The sequence below is a fragment of the Melanotaenia boesemani genome, chromosome 15 (assembly GCF_017639745.1).
Source record: "Melanotaenia boesemani isolate fMelBoe1 chromosome 15, fMelBoe1.pri, whole genome shotgun sequence".
In the NCBI taxonomy this organism is placed as follows: Eukaryota; Metazoa; Chordata; class Actinopteri; order Atheriniformes; family Melanotaeniidae; genus Melanotaenia; species Melanotaenia boesemani.
In genome coordinates, this window is record NC_055696.1 from 5,263,433 (window position 1) to 5,276,624 (window position 13,192).

Below are 13,192 nucleotides of genomic sequence, written 5' to 3' on the forward strand. Positions count from 1 at the left end.
AATTTCAATTCATAAGTGGTTATTCATTGAACATGCTGAAGATGTAAGATAGAAGATATAAAGAAAGAAAGTCTAGAAAGTGATTGCCTTTGCTGTTTCAGTGTTTGGGTGTTGATCGGTTGACTTTTGATAGCCGTAAAAAGAAAAAAAAAATCTCAGTCTTACACCTCCTGGATATTTCAGTGCTACAGTGGATATATCTGCCAACCTAGCTGGCATTTTTGGAACAGAACCTGTTCTTTAACCCACCCCCCCCCAAAAAAAAAACAAACAAAAAAAAAAAAACTTGATTTTTAAGGCTCTTAACCCAAACTCTAACATGACACCAACATGTACACTTACTGGGATAACTAACCTCATGCTCCCCATCCATTTGATATGTGCTGATTTGTGATCTGCCTGAATCAGCTTGCACTCTTATGGGTATACCACACCATCTGGGATGACAGATGATAACTAAGTTTTTTTTTTTAGAAAAAGTGCTGAGATGCAGGAAATGTCACTCCTACTTGCGTTCAGCAGTTCTAATTTATCCATTTTGCTGCTCAGGTAGGAACTTTTGTGAGACATACAGCAGTCTCAGATGACTTACATGATCCAGCAGAGACAAATCTCAGTACCAGTCCCCCTCAGCCATGATCTTGGAGTACTTTGAGATGCAAAAAAAAAAAAAAGAAATTCAAAAACATCAAGATTTTGATAAAATATTTGTACCAGTGGAATATGAGACAAAAAACCCAAAGGCATGGTGTCAACAAATGTTGAACTGATAAGAGATCCATAGTGAGTGGTGGCACATTGCATATTTCTCTAAGAGCATGAATTTTAATGTCAATGTAAACAAAGGAAAAAAGAGCACCATTGCACTGGGCTGCCAGGCACAGTGCCATCTGGAAGACAGGCATGAGGCCAACTGGAAGACATTAAGTCATGAGTGTCATCAACCATAACAATCATGTCACTATCAAAGCATGCCTGTTCACTGTAGAAGTAGATGTAATAGCAGGAGGACAGTCCCAACAAAACAAAACATTATGCAATAAATTATGGGTTTTATTTTTAAATGGCCATTTAGTGAAGATAAGTCGAATTCAACTGTGACTATAAAGAGAAAGAGATGGAAAAAGATCCATGTGTCAAGTAGGGTAAAGAACATAATGTGAGATGTACGTATGTGTCATACTCTGTAATTTTGTAAGAAGAGTATAATTATATTCTTCAAATGATAATATAGTAAATTGCTTGCATTTTAACGTGACTGATAGTATCTACATGTCTTTATGTAAAAGGTTTGTGCAAACACAGTTACAGCAAAATGCAATCTTGAAGATGAGATTTAGACATGACATCACAAAGCTAAAGGGATGTTAATGCTATTTTCAGATATAAAAAATTGTGTTTATGTGGTGATTATGTATCTGGCTTTGCCTGCCCCTTTTTTTTGCAAACATGGACACAAAGCACGCTCACTGTTCATGCCACATTGACCAGAGGTTTCCCCCTGAAAATGTAAAAGGGGGCACATCAATAGCAGGGCAATTAGTGCATCAATAACCTGCTCTTCCAGTTTTAATGTATTCATTGAATTTTTGTATATTTGTGTTTCACTGTCTATTATGCATGCTTTATTCCTCTCTGGAACATTGTTTCATGTGAGCAGATGCACATTTTACTTATTCTGCTCTGAATTACATTATTTGCACGTACAGCATTCAGGCTTACCTCTATCAGCTCTCAGTCACACTAACTAAGGGTGTTTTGGTTTAGCTTGTTCTGTCTCTAGTATGTAAACTGTGCTCCTCTATTTCCTTCTTTTTACCTAAAAGTTGTGGGGAAGCAAATCCCACTGTTGACTTTTGGTAAAAGAAATGCAATGTTTCAATTAGGTTTTAGCAGAAAGTAAAAAAAGTTACTCCATTAAGACACTTAACAGGCTGTGCAAATGTACTTTTTATTTAGATTATTGATGCAAGTCAAAGAATGAAAATTGAATCATTGTAGCATTATTAAGACAGTGGCTAAGAAACATTATTGAATATAGATGGGTTTAGCCTGACTAATCCCTGAGCCATAAGAGCCAGTATCGATTAGTATATTCAAACAGTGCATCACTAACACAAACCTGTGCAGTAAGCTCCCCCCCCCACACACACACACACAAACAAAGCAGCACTGACAGCATCATAATATATGATTACAGTTGTTATTTCACTCCCCGATGCACTGCACAGGCAAAAGTTTGAAAATGTTTCCAGCATTAAGTTTTTCCAGAGCACTGGACCTTGATACTTAACCTCAGTGTTTTGCTCCCATTTCAATTACCGATAACACTCTGCACACACGGATACACACACACACACACACACACACTCAGTAAAAATACAGTAATTATAGTATAAAATCGTTGCAGTGTGAAAAAAAAGAAAAGTCAAAAATCTTTAGCAAGAGGGGATACAGATCAAAGAAGACACTGAAATAATGGCTCATAATTACAGAGTTGAAAGGTTTAAAATCAAACATAATGATTACAGAGCTGGAGCTGGACACTAGCAACGGAGCGTGGATATACGTTTCTGCATTGTGTGTTGTTGAAGGCTGCATGTTATGATAATGGCAAGGCTGCAAAATTTTAATAAAGAAAAAGTAAACAAGCCCCCCCCCCCCCCCCCCCCCCCCCCTCCAATAAAAAAAAAAAAGAGAAATAATAAATAAAATAAGATAAAATAAAAAATAGTATGCAAGCCCTTAAAGGCCTTTCTAGTAACAAAATGCATGAAACAGCTAATCTCTCTGAACGGACAATATCTTGGCAATTTAGAAAGGATTTGTTCTTCAGGGTAGATTTTATACTATAGGTTATTTTAGAGTTGCTTTGCTTCCATGCTCAGTGTCTAATAGCATAATACAGAAATAATGAGTCTCTTAGGTTGTAAGATTTTGTATTACATTTTTATTTGATTACTCAGCTGAAACAATCCACACTGGCCTTCTAGTTTGCTTTATGTGGGGGCTCACAAGATATAATTTCATGTTCCAACATTAATTCCTGCATGAAATTCATAAAGCAGAGATATTTGTTGAAACTCTTGAAGCGGGAAAGCAAAAAATGAATAAATAAAATAAATAAATAAAAAAAAACAACAAAAAAAAAATGGTGGGATCTGGTTGTTATTGCATTTCTTTTTATTTCTTCAAGCAGCTCTTTTTTGTTGCCCTGAGGCCTGCTGTAGGTTTTTTGAAACTTGTAGACCAAATAAATCATTTCAGAGCAGCACAACTACAAAACAGCAATATAATGAACTTTTTCTTTCTTTTTTTTCCTCTCACTGATGACTAATAAATGCTAATCTGTGTTCACCAAGAGTTGCTGTTGTTGACTGCATGATTTTACTTTAATATAAACCTTATGTTATCTTTGCCAGTGGAACTTGCTAGATGTGGGACTTGGGTTTTAGGAGGTCTTGAAGAAGATTTTCTAAAAGGAGTTGTAATTATCTTGACCCAGATTTTTTTTTGTTTTTCTTTTGTCATTTTACAGGCAGATCGTCTGATGACCTAATGGAACTAAATTTACGAGTAGTACTGTTTTGGGTCGTGGTGCTGCACTGTGGCCCTGCTGAAGGCAGTATCCTGTACCGAGTCCAGGAGGAGCAGCCTCCCAACACTCTTATTGGTAGCCTGGCTGCAGACCAGGGACTGCCAGATTCAGGTCACCTCTACAAGCTAGAGGTGGGCGCCCCTTATCTTCGCGTTGATGGAAAGACAGGAGACATTTTCACAACAGAGATTCCCATAGACAGAGAGACCCTGAGGGACTGCCGTTCCTTGGTTAAGGGCAAGCCCTGTTACCTGGAATTTGAAGTATCTGTGACAGATCTGATACAAAACCAGAGCCCACGACTTATTGAAGGACGCATTGAGGTACAGGATATCAATGACAACACCCCACAGTTTCCCTCTTCTGTGCTCACTATCTCAGTCCCTGAAAACACAATCATGGGGGCATTATTCTCCATACCTCTAGCTACAGACAGGGATTCAGACAGGAATGGAGTGGCTGACTACGCACTGACTGCAGGGCCAGATGCAGCAACCCTATTTGGTTTACAAGTGGCTGATGACAGGGGAGGGAAGCTCCCACAGCTCATTGTCCTCGGCAACCTAGATCGCGAGTTAAAGGATTCTTATGACCTCACCATCAAAGCAGTGGATGGAGGGAACCCTCAGCGCTACAGCAGTGCTTTACTGAGAGTGGTTGTGACTGATGTTAATGACAACTCCCCCAAGTTTGAAAAGTCCTCTTACGAAGCAGAAGTTTTGGAAAATAGTCCAGTAGGCCACTCGGTGCTGCAGGTAAGATACTTAACATGACATCAAATGCAAATGTAAAATGTAATTAAATGTTTTGTTCCTTGTCAATGTATGAAATTTAGGATTGTTTTCATCTCTTTTTTTACAATTATGGCTTTTATATATTCCATTTTCTATCATTAATATAGTCTTTGGGAAGTGACAGTGTGTAAAACCTTTTCAAAGATATGTTCATATCCAGCAGTGCAGTTTTTAAAAAACTAAAGCCATTCTTACTGTGGGCTCACTGTTTTTCTTCTGAAAAAAAGTTATATGCAAGTTGTTTTAGTACTTGCATGCATTTTTAATTTAGATTATAAGTATCAGAGATTTAGCATATTATCCTTTTATAGGTAATTAAGCTGCTTATTGCTTTTTTGTGCTATTATACTTGCGAAACAGAGTAAGTAACACAATGTCACAGTGTGGGTGTAAGATGCTCTGTGTAGGATTTTCTCAGCATACTGCTGGGAAATCTTCACTAACTGTCATAAAAAAATAGCATCCCTAATATCTTCCCATATGTTCTCCTGGTAATCTAGAGAGGGAAAAAAAGAGGAATGGCAGCAGTGACATAACTATCAGAAGCAAAGAGGAAAGGCAATAAAGAAATGTTCCTAAATAAAGTGAGCATGCTGTGCTTTGAAGCGATCAGACTCCCCTTGATTAAATAATTCATTCATTCAGTGACCAATTATTAGTGCAGAAAATCCTACATGGGTTTTCTTTAGATCTAACCCCAATTTGCTGCATGTAATTCACGCCTTTAACCACAGACTGTGTTTTGATTTCAGGTCAAAGCAGATGACTCAGACATGGGCCCTAACGGAGAAATTGAATACACCCTTCACCAAGCAGTAGACCCGGTGCCAAAACTCTTACGAATTGATCGATCTACCGGCATTATCTATGTGAAAGGAGCACTGGACAGGGAAGAAATCAACAGCTTGTCCTTCTATGTGGTGGCGAGGGATAAGGGTCCACAATCTAAAAGCTCTAAGACATTTGTAACCATTGAGGTGACTGATCAGAATGACAATGCTCCAGCTGTGGAGATCCGTGGGATTGGTCTTGTAACTCACAGTGAAGGAGTGGCTAATATTTCAGAGGACATGCCTGTAGGGACAGCTGTTGCTTTGGTGCAAGTGTCTGACAAAGATGAAGGAGAAAATGCTGTGGTTACTTGTGTGGTAGCAGGAGATGTGCCCTTTCAGCTACGCCCGGCCAGCGACTCAACCAGTGACAACAAGAGGAAATATTTCCTACAGACCACAACTCCACTTGACTATGAAAGAGTCAGGGATTACAGAGTAGAGATTGTTGCTGTGGATTCTGGAAACCCAGCACTCTCCAGTACAAACTCCTTAAAAGTGCAGGTGACTGACATGAATGATAATTCCCCAATATTTTCCCCGACCTTGTTTGAGGTTGACTTTGCTGAAGAAAACCAACCAGGGGAAAAGGTTTTGGACGTTACTGCTTCAGATGCTGACAGCGGCACTAATGCTGAACTTCTCTATAATATTGTGGCAGACTCAACCATCAAAGGTTTGTTTGAGATTGACCCAAACACAGGTGAAGTGAGAGCCCGAAGCCCGCTTGATCGTGAACATAAAGAGCGATATGAATTTCGGGTCACTGCAGCAGATAAAGGCTCACCTGTTCATAAAGGAACAGCAACTGTTGTGATAAAAGTTCTTGACCGCAATGACAATGACCCCAAGTTCATGCTTAGTGGCTATAGCTTCTCAGTTTTGGAAAACATGCCCCCCCTCAGTGCAGTTGGTATGGTGACAGTCCTAGATATGGATAAGGGTGAGAATGCTCGAGTTCACCTCTCTGTAGAACCTGATGGGGGCAAGTTTGTTGTTCAAAATGGAACTGGCACCATTCTCTCAAGCATCTCCTTTGACAGGGAGAAAGAAAGTAGCTACACATTCCGTCTAAAAGCAGTGGATGGAGGCGAACCACCCAGATCTTCATATGTGGGTGTTACCATCAATGTATTGGATGAAAATGACAATGATCCTGTCATCACTAAGCCCTCTAACTCCTCCTTCAGACGTTTGTCACCGCTTGCTTCCCCAGATAGCCATGTTGAGGTAGTGGAGGCTGAGGACCTGGACAGTGGACCTAATGCAGAGCTCATTTTCAGTATTGCTGGAGGAAACCCTTACCAATTATTTCGCATCTCCCCCTCCACCGGAGAGATCACTCTGGCAAAGGAGATGACTCGCAAGCACGGTGGACTACATCGTCTGGTGGTTCGAGTGAGTGACAGGGGGAAGCCTACACGCCATGCCACTGCCCTGGTTCACATCTATGTCAATGAAACCATTTCAAATGTCAGCTTAGTAGAAGCCTTAGTTGGACACAGTCTTTACACTCCACTAGACAGAGACATTGCTGGTGATCCTGACAGTGGTTTTGCTGCACAGCGTAGTAACATTTTGTTTGGAAGCCTTGCCGGAGTGGCAGGAGTTGTCATGTTGATCTTGGTGGTGGTATTCATCCGACACCGTATCCAAAGAGAAACAAAGAGTGGCTATCAGGCTGGCAAAAAGGAAACAAAAGACTTGTATGCACCCAAGCAGGCACCAAAAAATGCTAAAGGGAAGCGAGGAAGGAAAGGCAAACCTCAGAAATCCCCCAAACCACTAGGGGAAGATGAAGAGGTCAGCCTTCAAAAAAGTCTCAAGTTTAACCTTGATGGAGTCAATGATAGCCCCAGGATACACCTGCCCTTAACATATTCACCAGGAAGCCCTGATATAGGCAGGCACTACCGCTCCAACTCCCCCTTACCATCCATCCAGCTGCAAGCCCAATCCCCATCAGCCTCTCAGAAGCACCAGGCCGTCCAGGACCTCCCCGCAGCCAACACCTTTGTAGGAACAGGAGGAGACGACAACTCAACCGGCTCAGACCAGTACTCTGATTACAGCTATAAGACCAGCCAACAGAAGTATAACAACAAACAGGTAAAGTTAACCCAAAAATAAAAAACGCAGCTGCTGTTTACTGGTTATGTCATGTAAGTAGATGATGTTTACGGTGCTGCATTGCTTTAGGTGAGAGAAAAAAGAGACAACGACTCTTGGCACTTTGTTATCAGATCCAATAACTGGCTCTGATTTACTTAAATTATAGAAACAGTATAAAATTTCTACAGTAGTCCCATCAGTCTGGACTGTAAAAATGCTAAATGATACTTAAAAATTTATTGCACATCCGTTACTGTCATTTCTTTTTTATTTTCAGTGTCATTCATAGCAGAACAGTTTGCAGTGTGAGAAAACCATATCTACTCCCAGCTTAAATATATGTAAGCTGATATAAAACAGCATTTTCTTGGATGCCACAGAACACGAACACTTGAATAACAAAAACACAACAGGAATTAAATACCGAAGCGATGACATAGATTTTGTCTCCTGATATTAATTTCAGTGACATGCTGCTTCGCTCTAATGTAACTTCTCTGGGGGTTAAATTAGACACATAGTTTGTGTCCATTTGTAATGTTACTAAAGGCTTATTACTAAAGACTTCTTTTTCTTTCTTTCTTTTTTTTTTGTGACAGTCGAATTGAGCAGGCAAGGTCCATTTCTCTGTTACTTACTTCCTCTCTCCTGCCTGACCTCCAGTGTTCTGATCACCACAGGTCACTTGCTCTTATCTCTCTGCTCCTTATGCTCTTATCTCCTCTTATCTGTACAGCATTTGGCAAGACTCAAATCGCCATGGAAACAGAAATATTAATAGACTCAGAGGGGATTACAAACAGAAAAAATGTAGAGTCTAGGGATAGAAAGCTAGTGTGTCTCTAGGTTTCTGTGTCATTTACAACAGTGTGAATATGCTTGTATAAATGTGTGTTTTGTGTGTGTTGTGCCGAAGGGGATTAGGCAGACTACTATTATCCTTAAATAGAATAACGTGCCATATAATACCTAAAAATGTCCAAATGTCTTGATCCCCCTCATTTAGACCACAATGCTTGAGCTATTGAAACTGATCTGCCTTTTTTTTTTTTTTTAATAATTTTATTTATTTAAAAAATATATATTCAAAGCTCATGAAACATAAATAAATAAATAAATTAAAAAAAACAACATTACAGGTCAAATCTGCATCATATAACTTCAAAGAACCCCCAGCTGTAAAGCTGTTATTGCACCGGGGCTTTTCACAACAACCACAGATGCAGGGTGTGATTAGCAACCTAACATGACTGACACCTCTGAACTTCACTGAGTGATATGTTTGTGAATCACACAACGACTAGATCTAACAATTCTACATTCATGTTGCTGCAGCAGTATTCAAAGGGTGGCTATTATTTGGTGCTGAAAATGTTTGCCACTGATGTATACAATTTATTTTCATCCAACACAAGTTGACATGAGCTTTCATGAAGCTTCCCACATCACCATGTCACTAGTACAAAACAGTTTGACACTCTCCAAGGCTTTACTGATAACGTTTGCCACATAAAAATTAGCAAAAATAGAAGGGGAAAGCATGCTGCTGAGTTCTGAACACGTGTAGGTGACACATTTTCTGTGGAGATATCTTCAGAGCCAGTCTTACAGTTGACTGGTTGGTACTTTCAGCAGATGCTAGCTGACAGCTTAGGTGATCACAAGCCTTTGTGGGTGGAGTCAGTTTAGAGAACATTCACCACTGTCTTTTTGACGGACAGCAAAAGGGACCAAAATGACTGCAAGCCACGGGGTGTGTCTGGGTTTTTGTGTGTAGTGCCAATCTCAGCATTTGTGTGTGGACTTGCTGCTTAGTGGAAGACTGTTAATTGTAACTGCTGCACAGCTGTAAGCTCTCAGCGCTTGACAGTATTTAGTATGTAGTTTCTCAATATAACATAAATGTGTATGAGACGTGACTCGAATGATTGACAGGCTGCGTAAAAACATAGACAGATGCTGAAACTCATGTGACATACCTCAGCAGATGTTGTCTCATGTATGGCATCCCCTCTCACATCAGGAAGAACAGATTGACCAAAATATATAATTAAAGGAACTGCCAAGTGAAGTGACAGATGTAGAGTGGTGCCCTTGCTGTAATTAACTGTGCTGCTTTCGACAATAGCTTTTCATTTGGAATGTGGTCAGATGTTTAGGTTTGTACAGCAGTGCGCTTCATATTTTTATGATTAATAGTTATGTGTTTACTGATTATGAACACAAAAAAGCTTGTTCTTTTTTTCTTTTTTTTTTCCAAATTTTTGAAGCTTCAGTTGCAGTTTCCTCACAAATGATGATCATGTAACTTTGTTATCTATGTGTTCTTGTGCAAATGTTTTTTTTTTTAACTAGAGTTAAGGTTGCAGAAAAGTATGTCATGCAAGTTATGATTACAGTATCGCAAATTTATAATAAACAATATTCGCCACAATGGCATCATTACAGTTTACTAATGCAATATCACAACATTAATTTCCACCCAAAGACTTTCCTCTGACCACTTTTCATTCTCAAATCTTTTTTTCAACACCATCTTTCCATGCATTTTTATAGTAAAAATTCTTAACTCCACCTTGTACACACAGTCTTCTAAGTTGTTTTATTTGAAGAATTCTGAAATATAATAACATCTTTTTCACAACACCAGGATGAAAGAAGAGATACTCACTCATCAGTAAGGGTTAAATAACTTGTTTCTAGCTGCAAAATACTCACGTAGCTTTTTTTGTTGGCAGGTTCTTATTTAATTGGTTAAAAGAGGTGATGTTCTTATTTTTTTTAATTCTTTTAAACATGTTTGTACTGCATTTTTAGTTCTTCGTTTAGTTCTTCATTCTAAAATTATTTAATTTTTATCAGACAATGATTTATATTGTGTCAAAATATGTCCTCCTATAAATGCTGGCTTTGAGAACAGCCTAAGGCTAAATAATAGAATATTTAAATACTGTATATCTAATAAAGGATTGTTGAGGGTGCCTAAGCCCTAACAGCTGTGAAAGATGTCCTAAATAGATCACAGTACTATCAAAGCACATGCCAGCTATAAGTGCAAGGCATTTCTTTGTTTTGTTTCCCTATACTGGGAGCTGGTTCTGCTATCAATTTAGAAACATTTTGATCTTCTCCCAAGACTCTGTAGAGAAATTTCCGTCTTTGTAATTGCTTTAGATTAACCCACTTAAGCACAGGATTCCTAAAATGCCATTTCTGGGATATTATATTGTATGACAAGCATACATCCCCTAATGACAGTAGAATAAGCTTGGTCAGAGAAATACATATTTTTCTACAGTAAAAATGTGTTAAAAATAGATTTTATTTTGTTGATTTTTTTCCCCATAAAGCCCTTGTCTCCCAACAAATAAAGAAAAAAAGCATGTCTTATGCAGACTTAGCCAGCGGTTGTCATGTACTGTATGTGTCTAGAACCAATGAAATTCAGTACCATGGATAGTTCTTTTTCTGCCAGCCGCTCCAAATCCTCTTTGCAAATAGAGCACTTCTGCGTCACAGGCGAAAAGCAAAGCATTGTGCCAGTTTGAGGCCAGTAAAGAGACTCCGTTCCTTTGTGGTCATTTGTCAGGGGTTATACACAAATTTTATGTTTAAGATACTAAATTTAGAGGAAAAAACAAAACAAAGTTAAGTACTGTAAATAGTAAAAACCAACCAGCACAGAAAAAAAAAAAAAAAGACCAGACTCATTTCTAAGGTGCTGTAACTCTCCTGTGTTGAATCATAATAGAGGTCTTTACCGTTCCTTTCATACTGCCTGCACCTGTTTGGGTAATATTGTAATTAAAGTGGGGACACTGGGAATTTTCCTCAGGGTCTTGGCAAGTTAAACCATTCTCAGGTGTGAGCCACAATTCCGTTATTGAGCCTGGACAGAGATTTACATCCAAGAAAATTTAGATTTCAAAGAAAAAAATATGCATAGCAATATCCTGGACTGAATAAATCTATAATATACAATGCTTTGTGTGCTGTGAAGTTAATACAAGAAGACAAAGCTAGGTAATAGCTGTCCCTGCATTATTAAAGTATTATTAAAGAAACTTCCTATTAAAGTCATCCTATGGTATACTTATTGTAAAGACATAATCTGTACACAAACGTGAACACTAATTACCTTTTCAACTTTGGTGCAGTGAAAGTTTATAATTAGTATATTGTGGCTTAGAATGCTTGATAGACTTTGACAAGCACATGTAGATAGACCTCCATACTGAAAATTAAGAAAGCATTTTCCTCAGTTTGACACCTGCACAATAACTGTATGCAACTAACAGCTCTGCAAAGCACACAGACAACAAAGGAAGTGTTACAGACAACAGAAAACTAGGTAATAAACCAACCAAACTGATTGTTGTTAGCCTGGCATGGTGCCTTATCTTGTTGTGAGCCTTTAAATGTGCTATAGTATGTCTATGTCACAATTACTGATTTCTAATAAAAATTAAAAAATCCCCTAAATTCCTTAATGGAAATTATTGGTGGTAACTCTTCATGGAAAACTAATAAATGCTGAACATCACTTTTACTGAAACTGCTGCAGCACAGAAAAGAGGGAACATGTTAGAGTCAATCTGCAACAGTTGAACCAACTGAGACTTTACATGGACATGGAAAAAAGGAAATATAAGCATATATCATGAGCAAACCTAGTGCAGTTAGAACCTGCAATTTTATATTTGAGAAAAGCTGTATGCTGTACATATTGTATGACCTCTGCATGGACACAACTTGTTAAATTTCTATATGTCAGGCTAAATGAAAGCTACTTATCCATGATTACAATGCAGACTCTTCAGTATGATGTTCAAATATAAATGGAAACATCTGAACATCTGCAGATGAATTATTCTTTTTGCATGAGAAAACAAAACAAAACAAAATAACAACAAAAAAACACTCATACTTAGCTCAATTTCACACATTACTGGTAAGACAGTAACTTCTATAGCTTCTAAAGTTGAAAAGAACTGAAAAACAAGCATGTCCTTGGAAGTCCCAGGAAAACTGCACCTGCTGTCTTGCTATTTGAGTCATGATTTTATATTTACTTTTCTAGACAATTTTTTTTGTGAGTGTTGTGTTTACTTTCAGGACAATGTTGTCAGATCAATATATTTGTTTTCTTTAGTTCCATGTTCCCTGGGTGTTTTAATGTGTTTCCTTAGTAGTGATGCTTTAAGATTTTTCAGCCACCTTAAATCCAAGCTGGTCCAAAGTGTGTTTTATAGGGTTGCTTCATGTTGATACACATGCATTGTCATATTTAGAAAAACTGAGTTTAACTGAGCAGAAGAAGAAAGCCTGAGGTGTGTATATTGTTCTAGTTTCTCCCTCATCACCCTTGAACTTGTAATATTGCAGGATGATTGTTAAGGAAACCAGTGACTCACCTTCATCATTAGAGCTGATAATTAGCCCTGTTGGGTCTAAGAGCCGACACCTTTTTTCACACCTTCACTTAATGAGAGTTTTATATTTGGACAAAAGTAAGTGATGTGAAACATGGAGGGTCGTGTGCAACACAGTAATCATCCCAGTTTTAAAAGCTGTAAATGCGTTCTTTGTATGCAAATAATTTTAAATGCTTTATTCATCCACAATGAATAACTGTGGTCCTGCTCGGGGCTACTCGTTCATTTTCATTTTTGTTTGTGGTTACCTAAAGCCAATGCAGTGGATTCTAAGAGCGGGGAGAAGGTTAGTGAGTCAGTGTGAGCCTTAATTAACCTGCTTCTTTGTTAAGCAGGGCCCACACTTTGTGAACTTTAGGCATCCCTTTGAGCTGGGATTAGCCCAATTTAGTTCAATACAGCTGTTTGAAGTCAGCAGAGGTG

At 38.5% G+C, this 13,192-nt stretch overlaps 1 protein-coding gene across 4 annotated transcripts in view; it reads left to right on the forward strand.

Moving 5' to 3' along the window:
• pcdh1a (protocadherin 1a) overlaps window positions 1-13,192 on the forward strand; it is an 80,594-nt gene that overhangs the window by 4,680 nt on the left and 62,722 nt on the right. For 3 of the 4 annotated variants that reach the window (XM_042009219.1, XM_042009218.1, XM_042009220.1), the window contains 2 exons: window positions 3,539-4,353; window positions 5,145-7,331. In XM_042009219.1, the coding sequence (XP_041865153.1) occupies window positions 3,559-4,353; window positions 5,145-7,331 (2,982 nt within the window). In that variant the 5' untranslated portion in view covers window positions 3,539-3,558. Of the gene's footprint in view, window positions 1-3,538; window positions 4,354-5,144; window positions 7,332-7,933; window positions 7,987-13,192 lie in introns of those variants that run through there. The other variant, XM_042009221.1, reaches the window with a different exon arrangement.